Genomic DNA, 14,091 nt, shown 5'->3' with positions numbered 1-14,091 from the left:
CAGTCCCTCAAGAAGCCTATGGACTGTATGCAGGAGCGATCTTAATATCTTAAATATCTTAATTTGTGTTCCGAAGATGAACGAAGGTCTTACGGGGTTGGAACAACATGAGGGTGAGTAAATACTGACAGAATTTTCATTTTTGGGTGAACTAACCCTTTAATCTGCCCTGGCAATGTAAAAACAGCCTTTTCAGAAATAGCCTATTCTTCAAAATACAATTTAGATACACTGCCGTTCTTAAGTTTGAGATCTGTAAATGTTTTTAAAAGAAGTCTCTTCATGCTCACTCACTAACGAATATATTGGATCAGAAATAGAGTAAAAAAAATTCTGATGATTTCAACATAAGTGAAAAACTAAAACTGAACTAAATGGTAAATGGAAAACAAACTGAAATATAATAATAATTAGCAAATATAAATACTAGTTTCGGTAATCATCCTGTACCTGATCTCGCGTTTTTCAAAGTGAAAACACTTTCTATGTGAACCAGCCCTGAAATGGCCAAATAAGCATTTCCATCACGTCTAGAACTCATGCAAATACAGCTGTACCTTAATTCCAGGAAAGATAACCATCTAATGTGAAACTTATTATAATAATCAAGAAAGCTACCAAAAAAAAAATTTTAAATAGCATGTCTAGCCCATAAATAGACAAACATTTGTCAAAGTAGAAGTAAATTAAATGTCTGGTCTGAATAGAAAACATGAATATGAGTAGCCTATAACTATGAGTATATGATATTAAAAGATACAATACAGAAAAATCCTAAATGGATAAATACAAGAATAATGTTCGAAAACGATTCAACAGAAATAACTAGAAAAGAATAATCATATATAATAATCATGCACATATTTTTTTTGAAAGATTTCATCTTTCATAGTGCGTTGAATAACACTGACAAAACATCTCTATTCAGTCGTCTGCTGAAGTTACGTTAGCTAATTTAACATTACTGGCGACATACAATAGCTTGACAACAGTAGTTATAGTCACACATGAAAGTAATCAGACGTACGGTGTGAAATTTCAAAACATATATTGTAATTGAGTGTGTATATACCATAAACAGTGCTTGAAGTCTCCTATAGGAGAGTATACTGTATAAACAGTATAAACAGTATAAAAAAAAAAGTTTTATAAAAAAAAAAGTTTTATAAACAGTAAACAGTATACTGTTTGAAAAACACGGACCTGTGATTCCGCACGCCCCTGCTTCAAAATCAGAACAGCCATTCACTGCCATTATAAAACTTGGAAGATTTTTGAATACATCTCTGATTGTGTTAGTCTAAAAGAAGATAGTCGTCGTATAAGATGGCTTGAGGGTGATTTGGCATTTGTGGGTATCCCTTTAAGAAAAGTTTTTTTTTGTGAATACAAAATGTTTTTATTTTTTTTCTTAAGTTAAGATTTAGTAAATCATGGGACAATTTGCATTTGTGGGTATCCCTTTAAGAAAAGTTTTTCCTTATCGTTTTTCTTAAGTCAGAATGTAAGAAATTGACAGTAAAGAAGAACTGTATTCTTAAGAATGTTTTGTCAATCCGGCCCCAGGAGATAATGGATGACAGACTGAAAGGAAAGGCAAGGAATCCTATGAATGACAGACTCTCCAGTTTCTCTTTCTGGAGTTTTCTGATAAACAGGGATTACAGGACAGTTTCTGACTGACAGACAGCAGCCATATCTATCTCGAACCTGTTTTCTGTCCTCACACCAACTACAGGGTACAGCCATGAGGTGGAGATGCATTCCTGCTCTATACTAGATTCCCAAAACCAAACTTCCTTTTCACATATTTAATTAACTTTGACAGACGTAATACATGATGCCCATGGCCAGGAGAATGCTATTACACCAGTCTTACAAAGAGCACTCTCCATCTATACTTCTGTCTCAGTCCTTTCATGACCTTTTCACCAAATCACTTCCTGAACAAATACCTGCCAGTTTCTCACTGCCTGATGCAGGTTTTTTTTTTTTTCTTTTTTTTACCTCAACCACAAAAAAGATATTCACACCTCAAACACATGTACAAGATGAATGAGAGGAGTTGTGTTGTATTATTGAACACAAGAGCTAGTCTGGGAGAGAGGCCTTGGTGTCGAGAATCTCAGACATCTGCACTCTCAGACAGACAGACAGACAGACAGACAGACAGACAGAAAGAAAGAAAGAAAGAAAGAAAGAAAGAAAGAAAGAAAGAAAGAAAGAAAGAAAGAAAGAAAGAAAGAAAGAAAGAAAGAAAGAAAGAAAGAAAGAAAGAAAGAAAGAAAGAAAGAAAGAAAGAAAGAAAGAACGAAAGAAAGAAAGAAAGAACGAAAGAAAGAAAGAAAGAAAGAAAGAAAGAACGAAAGAAAGAAAGAAAGAACGAAAGAAAGAAAGAAAGAAAGAAAGAAAGAAAGAAAGAACGAAAGAAAGAAAGAAAGAAAGAAAGAAAGAAAGAAAGAAAGAAAGAAAGAACGAAAGAAAGAAAGAAAGAAAGAAAGAAAGAAAGAAAGAAAGAAAGAAAGAAAGAAAGAAAGAACGAAAGAAAGAACGAAAGAAAGAAAGAACGAAAGAAAGAAAGAAAGAAAGAAAGAAAGAAAGAAAGAAAGAAAGAAAGAAAGAAAGAAAGAAAGAACGAAAGAAAGAAAGAAAGAACGAAAGAACGAAAGAAAGAAAGAAAGAAAGAAAGAAAGAAAGAAAGAAAGAAAGAACGAACGAAAGAACGAAAGAACGAAAGAAAGAAAGAAAGAAAGAACGAAAGAACGAAAGAAAGAAAGAAAGAACGAAAGAAAGAAAGAAAGAAAGAAAGAAAGAAAGAAAGAAAGAAAGAAAGAAAGAAAGAACAAAAGAAAGAAAGAAAGAAAGAAAGAAAGAACAAAAGAAAGAAAGAAAGAAAGAAAGAAAGAAAGAAAGAAAGAAAGAAAGAACAAAAGAAAGAACAAAAGAACAAAAGAACGAAAGAAAGAACAAAAGAACGAAAGAACGAAAGAAAGAAAGAAAGAAAGAAAGTTGACACTTGAACCCCTAATTAAAGGTACATTTACATAGAGGCTCTTGCAGTAAAACATATTTAAGTTAAACATTAAAATTGTACAATTATTTTGCAAGTGATTTTAAAACGGTTGCATATTTACCATGATATGAAGCCATGCACAAGACTACAAACATTTGACTTTTACCTTGACACTGGGACAGTAACCTCACATTAACATGCTTGCAAGATGTTGTAATAAAAATGAGTGCAAATTAATGCCACAATGCAATGCAAAAAATGAATAAATAAATCTTAACAGTCAATAAATAAGTCACTGCTTTATAAATATAAGCATCATGGCACTAAGTTTCATGCGCTCGTCGTCTCCTAGTTAGGACCCGAAATGGATAAATAAAGGTAAACTCCACCTTTTTTTCATATTAAACTATGTTATTCCCTTAACTAACATTTTTACATTTTCCTTCGGTCATAGTGCACGATGTAAACTACAGAAGAGTCAAGTTTTAAATATCTAAACACTTTGGTCATTTTTTGGGGAGAAATGCTAATGGTCTTGTGCACTTCAATGATGTATGCTAAGCTACGCTAAAAGTGCTACCGCCAGAACCGGAGATCGGCTGAATGGATTCAAAAACGGTAAATCTCAACAGTTTAACTCTGGGGGGAGTTGTAAAATGAGCCTATTTCCAAAAAAAGTGGAGTATCCCTTAAACTAAGCCCAGTTCATTCATTAGGATCCAAACAGAGAAGCGACCAAACACATCCACGTTTTCCCTATTTAAATACAGTAACACGAGTATAACTCGACCAAGAATGGTGACATAAAATAAAACCTTGCGCTTTTCTAAACATGTAAAGTGGATAACTATAAAATCTGGTGAAAAACCACAGCAAGTGATTGGGAGCACTTCGACTCGGACTCGGTGCAGTAATATCGTCAAAACTCTGTATATCCGTGCCTGTCAAAAGATGAGCAATTTTAAAGCTTGTGAAATATAAACACGCACATCAACCTGATCACTTTATTTAGTGTTTATGTAAACACTGTTCAGATTCATTAAATGAAATCAGGAAATCATTCAACAGTAACTAGCCTGACAGAGGTAATAATATGCAAACTTGAAGCACTAACATGAATACTTAAGGTACTAATTAGCACCCTTAGGGGGAGATAAGGCACAAAGTTGTACCTTTGAGGTACTGCGCCTGTCAAAAGCTGTTTTCTTACACCCCTAAAGTTAGCATTTTCGCAATTTCTTCTGACAGTGCAGAATAGTATGAAATGCCCTTAGTCTTTTTGGATAGTCTTTGATGGCATTTTTCGCCTCTGCCCAGATTCTCATGCATTAGTCAACGCGCGCCAACTGTTCACTTGCACAAACTCTTTGTCATGTCTGCCTGTGGACACACACACATATCACCTTCTGTCCATTCACACTGCACATATTAACACACACTTCAGTGTGTCTAAGTCACCATTCTCTTTGCTGACCTATATTCAGAGATAAAGCAGATGAAAATACGCTTTCAGTGTCATAAGATTTGACTTCAGGGCGGTTTCCCTGACACACTCACGCCATCGGCTGCTAGAGCTCAAATAAAGCTGCGGTCGCCATAGGAAAAACATGCTAACCCACGGGTTAATCGAATTTAAACAGAGTGACAAACACATATACACATCAAAAAATATATATATATAGTGAACAAGCAGAATCAGAGATGGAGAACTGGGGAGAAACAGTACAGATGGGAAGAGGAAGATGAAAAGAGTGACAAAGCAGAGAAAAGAGTGCATGACAGGCCATGGGGAAAAACAGAGTCAGAGAGATAGTCTGATGAGATATAGGGATGAAATCATTCAACTGTGCATGGAGAAAAAGACTACGTTCAATGAGAAGAATAACTATAGGGAGGGACATAAGCACAGTTTTACGCATGATAGAGAGAGATATGTGATAAAGGGGGATTCTTCTGAGAGTTGGAAAGTAGAAACATTTCTACGGAAATGTATTGCATTCACTTGAGGAAACAAGTTTTTGTGAATGAACGAGTTAATTATCTCAGAATTACGAGATATTTTTCATGAAAAAAAAGGTTTTGCTTTGTTTTTTGTGAATGAAAGAGTTAATTATCTCAGAATTATGAGATATTTTTCATGGAAAAAAAAGTTTTGCTTTTTTTATGAATTAACGAGTTAATAATCTCAGAATTATGAGATATTTTTCTTGAAAAAAAGGGTTTTGCTCTGTTTTTATGAATTAACTAGTTAATTATCTTAGAATTACGAGATAATTTGTCATGGGAAAAAAGTTTTTGCTCTGTTTTTATAAATTAATGAGTTAATTATCTCAGAATTACGAGATATTTTTTATGGGAAAAAAGTTTTTGCTCTGTTTTTGTGAATTAACGCGTTAATTATCTCAGAATTACGAGATAATTTTTCAGGGGAAAAAAGTTTTTGCTCTGTTTTTATGAATTAATGAGTTATTTATCTCAGAATTACAAAATAATTTTTAATGGAAATAAAGTTTTCGCTCTGTTTTTATGAATTTCTGAGTTTTTGAGATAATCAAGTCATTAATTCAGAAAAACAGAGCAAATATTTTTTTACCCCATGAAAAATTATCTCGTAATTCTGAGATAATTAACTCGTTAATTCATAAAAACTGAGCAAACAGAAACATTATTTTAGAAGTGATTTTTTTCCCAGTATTTTTTTCAGTATTTTTTTTTTTTTGCTGACAATTAAAAAAAGTCCTTGAAGTACTATACATTTTTATGGTAATGATAGAGTAGAAAATTACACTTTTCGATTATTTTTATGTAATGAGAATCGAATCATAACCCTAGAAAATAGTAGGAATTACAAAATAAAAGTCCAGACATCATTTGAACAATAAACAAAATGTCAACTCAAAAATGATCTTAATAATACTAATAAATACTTTTTTTTTCGTTTTTTGGCTTTTATTATGATAGGACAGTTAGTGTACAGGAAGTGAAGTTGGAGAGAGAGGGGGGACCCCGAGCCGTTACACGAACTTGGGACACCCGAAGCGCAACTGCGCTATATATCAGCAAAAAAAAAAATGTAATTGAGTAGTTAATATAAAATAATTAAATATAAAATAACAAAATAATTGTAAAAAATAAATAAAATAAAATAAAATTCCAAGATGACCTGCACATGTTTTGTAGGATGAATCCAGTAAATGTAAAACATCTTAACATGGATTAAAGTCACGATCAGAAAGAGCTAACAGCCCCCATAGCATAAAGACATAAAGCGTGTCTGTGGAGTGAGTCTCTCTCACTCTGGGGCTTTGTCGCCCTTAATTAACTGAGCTGGCATTCTCTCTCACACCATAAAGGCAGATCTTTCTTCGCTCACAGCTATGAGGCCTTCACAACAAAATTAAACTTTCCGCACTCGCATGACTAAAAGTAATAAAGACTAAAAAGGTCAGTCAACATTGTCTTACAATGATTGGGGTAGAAATGTGTGGCATGACATTAATTTTAAAAGTCAGGTGAGATGGTGTGTGCGTGATGGGATAAGAAGATAAGAAGACAGTGTGAGAGAAAGACATCATCAGGTTTCATTCAGCCATAGACGTTTAGAGGAATTAAAGTATTATTAACTTAAAGTCCTATTCATTATTCTGGGTTAAATGCACAGTGGCGCCTCCAGAAATTTTTCGTAGGGGTGGCCAGATGGGGCCAGTTAAAATCTTGGGGTGGCACACCAAAACTACAGTATAAACCATAATTTCAGAATTGTTTACTGTTGTAATAAACCAGCCTGTAGAAAACTATCAGAAAGACTTAAGGAAACTTCTACTGATATACTTTGGTTTATTGTGTAATATTTAATGTTACTAATGATATTAGTAGGGCCCAACTAATATATATTACATTGTATATAATGATATATATTATATGATATATAAGGGTCCTTGCCCCACAGCAAATTTCCAGATACTTACATAATTGTGATGAATTTAATCATTTTTAAGTTATTAGTTTGCAGTGTAAGATTACAGTTAACACCTTTAAATATTACATATATGTATTATGAATTTTTAATACACTTAATGAGTGTATACATCAGCAGCAAAAAGTAATTCTTGAAAAAATCTGCACAGTAATTTTATAAAATCTAAATATGTTAATAAAAACAAATTACTATTAGTTCTCTTTTAAAATTCAATCAGGCAATCATGTCACAATTTTATATTTATATATTACTGTCAAGAATTCAGAAGTGCATAGCCTAAACTACAAATAAATTATATACAATTAAATTATGCTTATTTAAAATGTATTGAGCAGGCTAGGTATAACAAAATATATTGGCTTTTAATAATATTTCAGTGCGCAAACCCATGATTGAGCCCGTTCTTGTATGATTACATGAAAAACATCGCGGGTGCAGAATGATGTGCTCAAAGCAACATGGAGTCACAGTGTGCAGCAGCACTGCGCTTCATAAGTGCGCATTTAAAAGCTCATGTCACAAATCGAAAAAATGTTGAGCACACAAATCCAAGTGCGATTTGTTCCTTTGTTTCACAGTTATTGTGCGTTTGATGCCGATTCATAGGCTAATCCTTGTGATATGTATGTGTGATCTAACAGAACACGGTAGTGAGTCGCTTAAAAACAGCAACAAACTCCAAGAAAATAAAGTAATTTGATGCGAATATACAGACTTTTATCTACAGATCATGCATTTATAATGTCAATATATCATATTGGAGAGAGTTTTACCGTGCATCCAAGAGGCGCGCGTGCTGTTTGAATATGAATGGAGAATGATGACAGTCGCAGAGGAGGGAAAACGAGTTTATATTTTAATGATGTAAATATACTTCTGTCCCTCACATTAAGCTATGGAATGACTTCAGATGACTTTGTCACCCAAACTGACGTGAAAAAAGCGGGAGGCGCCGAAAAGCGGGCTGTTTGCATCCCTGCCTGTCCAAACGTGGCAAAAACACACCTAAAAGCTGCTGTATACCATTTGGCACTTAAAAAGCACGTCACGACACATAATTCCCCGTCTTCTTTTAGTTAAGAATATTTTTGACTTATTTATAAAATGCATAACTGATGCTACAAAAATTAATACTGGCCATTGGGGTGGCCAATGGGGTGGCCAGGAGTCGGCCAGGGGTGGCCATGGCCACCCCTGGCCACCCCCTGGTGGCGCCATTGTAAATGCAAGCAAATCATTTCAACTCATCCCAAAGTTTACTAAAAAAAAATATTCTGACTTCTCCTAGCAGAGAGAAATATGCAAGAAAAGCATTTTTTGCATTTTTTGATGTTGAAGAATAACATAATATTCTGAGTTTCTGATTATTAAATCAATCTCCTTCATTGTATTAACTCAATTTTTTTATTTCAATGAACTGAAAGTTTTAAGGTAACCAGGTTACTTCATTTTCTAAGTTAAACCAACAATATTTTTTACAGTGTAGTGTAGTAAAGACATGATGCAACAAATATGATTACAATCCTACAGAGAGTGAATCCTCAAAATTCCCCACAACACCAACTTCACATTCACATAACCAGATTTAATTCCTCAAACAACAAATACGCTCTTTTTTGCATGGCCTAATGTTCTAGAGAGGCTCTAAAATGTTCCCTCGATATAACAAACTGAGACAAGTGTTTCTCTCTCAGCGCACACTTAATTGAGCTCTCACAAAATGACAGTAAGTGCAGTAAATGCGGAGGGTACACCAATATAAAAAGATTCATTATGCAAAGAAGAAATCATTTTTGTCAAGCACTGGGGTGGAAGAGTGTCATCCCAGAGAGAAATTACTGCAAACGCAACCAAGCGGTAAAAGGAGAAAAAAAATACGTGAACCACGATCGTCTAAAACGATCATGTGATGTAACAACACGCTTTGATGAATCTTTCTAAAGATTTCTACATTCTTATTATAATCATGAAGTATTTATCATCATAGATAATGATCTAATTAGGCAGTGTGAGAGACCCATTATTTTAGTCTGTCATATTTAAAATCACAATTTTTTACGGTAAAAAAACGGCAGCTGTGGTTGCCAGAACTTAACCGCCAAGAATACGGTAGCAACGCTATTGGTTTTAACGGACTTAACTTAAACTTTAAAGTTATAAATCGTATTTCTTTATCTGATATACTGTTAATTTACCAACATATTGAAGTATTGATATCGGTTTTGTACGATCGTAACACACTGACAACCAACAATCATCACAGCAGTGATGAGAATCACATGATCAATCAAAGCTCTTCCAATACAAACAGCTCTTCCACAAAAAGAGTAATAACTACATAAAGAAGCTGCAGAGTGTCATTCACACAAACATTAAACACCATCATGGTAACACACATGAAATAAACATTAATTTGACAACATTAAATGTAACATAAACCCCTAATGTAGAAAAAAAAACAAGAAAACTACGAGGAACCATAGTTATTTCAACAAAAATACATAAAATGTGACGTTTTTTACTGTAAATTACACAATAAGTTGTTCTTTTTCACTTTCAAAAACTGTAATTTTAACGGTATTTTACAGTAAAGTTACATTAAATGTATCATGAGATCTATCACAGTTATTTACCGTATATATTGCGGAAACTTTCTGTTAACCAATTAAACGTTTTGCACTGTAGCATTTTTTACAGTTTTTTTACCGTAAAAATCACAATTACAATTACAGTGTTGGGATGTTCATTGCAATAAATGCGCTGAAACATGGCTAGCACAAGCTTGTTGTCATACAGGAACTACCCATCAGGATGTGAAGCGAGACTAACCCAACCGAACACAAATCCTAACCTTAACATTGTAAAGTAACATTTCCTCAGTAAAGTCCTTACCGTAAACTCCTTGCGTTTGCACATACCGGTGGAGTACTGAAAATAATAAAATCCAGAAAAGCTCCATCTTCAGGTGCGATCCCTCATTACCTGCGGGGAAAACCAGAAGAAAGTGCACAATCACTGCACAGGACAACACAGCACAAGCTCAGCATTCAAATGAATCATACCATCATCATCATCATCAGAGATTAAAGTAGCCTAACAAAACATTATTCACCAGTTGAAGTATTTTTATCCCTGCATTGTTCCGGTGCATGCATGCATGGGGGTTAAGAAGAGACAATTCATTTGCCAAACCTTGGATTATCTGCAGATTACAGAAACTGTGCTAGTGTTTGATGGGATTGAATGCAGCAATCATTTCTGAAATTGGTGGGCGGTAAAGAACAATCAAATACATGACTTATTAACTCTGGCCGGAATTCAGTATCACGTTGGTCAGACCAAGGAAGACATGCATTTGCATTGACAAGGAAGTCATTGCATTTTAGGCTGGTCAAACTGATTTTTTGGAACATGTTAGCCAGCTAATGGCCGACAGAATTGATCTTAGATGGTTGTTAAGCAAACTTCATGACTGGTTATGAAGGTATTTGTTTGATTTGAACTTCGAATTAAGCATTTCATATCTAATAACATAGCAACAGCGCACTACTCAGAACTTTCCGGATGATCACCGACTAAAATAAATACCTCCATTTAGTACTTTTTATAGACGTAGCTACATAACACAGATGTTTCACTAAATTAATGAATCTCAACAAACTATCTTTTTTAACAGTTGATACATTAAATACTGTACTATTCACAAGCATGCGCAAGTAGGCAACAACTTGAGTACACACTGACATAAACGACTTAAACATCTTAAAGATATCTGCAATATCCCAGAAAAAAAAGTTTTGAATTTAGGGTCTTTTTGAATGTCATAACATTGTTTAGAGCATAAGAAACTAATTAAAAAACTTTTTAAAGATATTTTATTAATATGTTTTGCCATGTCCATTGTAGTGGACCTCAGGAATAAAAAGACATTTTTTTTCCTGAAATGAAAAGACATTTATAAGCAAAAACAAAGGTATTTTTTTCATTCACCCATCATTTTTTTTTTTTTTTAGTTTCAAGACTTTTTTAACCAAACTTTGTATGAAATGTATTGATATAACATTTTACTTGATGCAATATGTCGGTAAATTTGCCATAAATGGGTAGTCCCATTCAAAGCATCTAATTTGCATATTAATGAGTTCTTGGGGCCACGTGTAATGGAAAAAAGAAGTGTAATAATTGTAGCAATGATTGGCAACATTTTCATAATATCTAATAATTATTGATATTTTGATTAGAAACCCCATAACATTTTCGTGAGCTGTTATGACAAATAAATTGAAACTCATATTTTCATAACAGAGCTACATTTGATTATTCAGTCATTTTTAAAGACCATGGAGAAGTTGTTGTCATTGTGAAACCTCCAAACATATGGTATCTCTGGAAAGCCCAGAATGTGCTCTTTACAGGACGCCCAGACTTAATACTGACATGTAGGGTGTCAGAGAAATTCACTCAAATATAATGTCCACTATAGTGGACAAAAGTCTAGTCCTGAGTCCCAGGAGGATATATTTGCCAGTTGATTAAAGCAGGGCTATTGATGTTTTGTCCATCTACAGTCCCATACTTATCCTAAAAGGAGCGTCCTGTTGCTATAGTAACCCCCCACCTCCCCCATAAAAGGAAATAAAATAACACCAGTTTTATCATCTCTACACTGGTTCCCCATTAAATTTCGTATCAATTACAAAGTATAGCTAAGACCCAAAATGGTTAATTAACTGATGTTCTTTCGCCCAATAATCCATCATGCTCTTTCATATCACAAAAATCAGGGCTTCTGGTGGTACAGGATATCTAAGTCCACAAAAGGAGGGAGAGCGTTTTCACATTGGCTTCAAAACTCTGGAATAGCCTTCCTGATAATGTCCGGGGCTCAGACTCACTCTCCCAGTTAACGACGCATCTCTTTAGTCAAGCATGCATCTCATAAACTTGTACTCCAGTTATGTCAGACCAAATGCATCTTTGCTTAATACTATGAAGAGCAGCTACGCTAATTATTTTCCATTTGCTTTTCTGTTTTATCTCTTGGGATTTTCTCAGTTCCAGCGTCTTCAGATGACCAACACCTGAATAGATGAATCCAACTCCTGTGAGGACTTCTGAATACACATGCACCAATACTACATTTTCTATATATCCTATTTGTTAACAACATGCATTACTTCAATGGGCTCATTGTTTTTGCCTTAAATGAATACATTGTTTAAATAGCATTGTTAGCTTACATACATACATTTCTGAAGATGGATCACTCTAAATTGTAATGTAGACATGCATTTTCTGTAAAGCTGCTTTGAAACGGCATCTATTGTGAAAAGCGATAAAGAAATAATTGTGAATTGAAATTAAATGGAAAAAAATAATACTATGGAAATCAATGGGGTCCATCAACTGTCTGGTGACTGACCAGATTTTTCAAAATATCTTCTTTCGTGTTTAACAGAAGAAAGAAACTCATTCAGGTTTGGAACAATGAGGTTGAGTAAATGAACATTTTCATTTTCGGATGAACTATCCCTTTAAAATCTCACACACAAACACATTAGTAAAAAAATTAAAGAAAAAAGTTCTCTTGTCTGTAGTACGCAGAGTAAAAAGTGAAAATGTGCAGCTACTTTCTTAAAATGACTTTCATTGGTGTGACTTGTGTGTTTTTTTTTTTTTTTTTTTTTTTTTATAAACTGTTAATTTAGATGTTAGCACATAAAGCGCATTTTAGAACTCAAAACATGCATAATCAAATCGGGTGTGGACATTGAGCGTTCACGAGCACGCACATTTAGACAGTTTCAAGCACTCTTTTAAGAATAAGATATAATGTACCGCTATACCTTTCTCTGTGCGTGTTCAGCCTGTAGATCAATTCCTTTCGAAATAATTCCTTTAGAAAAGAACGATTTTCTTTCAGCAATGGAGTTCCAGGTGTTTAGTTTGTTGCGTGTTCAGCAGGAGCCCAACGATGTCTCTCCGTCCAGAAAATAAAGGCAAAATTCCAACACATTCTTTCTTAAACTGATGTGAAACTCTGGAAGCCAGCGCGCATCCACACATCCGAGGGCGTCTTCGTGGAGAGCAGCAGTCCGATACGATCTCTCAGAGTGACTGACTGAAACTCTTGTCCTGTGATGTCCTCCTATCAGATGTGTGCTCCTCGATGGCTCTCTCAAGAGTGAGGCGGATGGAGAGGTTGCGCGTCTTTGCGCGTCAGTGTGGAGATGCGCGCACAGATCTCTTGAGTGATGCGCGTCTGGTATCTGAACTGGCTCCTGGAGAGTCTCTGGGTGAAGCGTGTCCAGCTCTGGTCTCTGTAATGAGTGGGTTTATCAGAAGGGACCGGGATCTAAACTGTATAAACTCTCGGCTTTTTCCAATAGTATTTTGGTGGAATCTCCAGCCAATTAAAGCTGCGCAGATGCGAACGGAGGACTCGCCCCGGATCCCGGAGGACCAATTAAATAAGAAAGAGGGAGGAAAAAAATATCACAATGTTTCTGCCACCCCTCCTCTTTATTCCCCTCTCTCCTTCTCCCGCTTTCTACTCCATCTCCCCTTCCATCAGTTTCTCCGTGTCTGTCGTCACCGATGGTGCGGACACTTTTTGAACTGAAGCGCGCTGCCACCGGTGACCGATAGGTGGCGTGTTTGAGCTAATTATAATTCCAGAGAGCGCTCACCATCACCCTAGCCCTTATTCATGATGAAAAAACAAATCGTACGTTTGGTCATGAATCGAAAGTTCAAGTACATCGATATTATTTCAAGACGTCGTATGGTGTTGTCATGTTTTAGTGAGAATCTAAACAAAATCAAGTCTAGGTCATTTATTTGATGGGAGGTATATAAGAAAATAGTTATTGTTGGATGCGTCTTGTAGCCTACTAGGAGGCCATATAAAATGTGTATGTAGCCTATTCCTTTATTTTCTGTTGATTAACAGTATGTGAATGTTTGTGAGTGCCCAGTATGTGTTGTTATATCATGTTGTCTTTATGTAACCTAATCTAAAAAGCAATAAACATTTTTGTTTTAAAGATGTCTATCTTTTCATCCCAGTATCAATATTTATAAATATATTTTAGATAAA

At 34.9% G+C, this 14,091-nt stretch overlaps 1 protein-coding gene across 2 annotated transcripts in view; it reads right to left on the bottom strand.

The window, feature by feature from the left end:
• The window catches only part of mdga1 (MAM domain containing glycosylphosphatidylinositol anchor 1), a 288,554-nt gene extending 274,984 nt beyond the window's left edge, over positions 1-13,570 (bottom strand). The window contains exons 1-2 of one of the 2 annotated variants that reach the window (XM_089116787.1): positions 12,839-13,570; positions 9,885-9,974 (exon numbers count right to left, since the gene is read on the bottom strand). In XM_089116787.1, coding sequence (XP_088972913.1) covers positions 9,885-9,951 — 67 coding nt within the window. In that variant the 5' untranslated portion in view covers positions 9,952-9,974; positions 12,839-13,570. The remainder of the gene's footprint in view (positions 1-9,884; positions 9,975-12,838) is intronic. The other variant, XM_089116786.1, reaches the window with a different exon arrangement.
• Positions 13,571-14,091: the final 521 nt, after the last annotated feature.

The sequence above is a fragment of the Pimephales promelas genome, chromosome 11 (assembly GCF_988280905.1).
Source record: "Pimephales promelas chromosome 11, fPimPro1.hap1.1, whole genome shotgun sequence".
NCBI classification, from domain to species: Eukaryota; Metazoa; Chordata; class Actinopteri; order Cypriniformes; family Leuciscidae; genus Pimephales; species Pimephales promelas.
The sequence above is the reverse complement of the archived record's forward strand: the minus strand, read 5'-3'. Positions and strand labels throughout refer to the sequence as shown.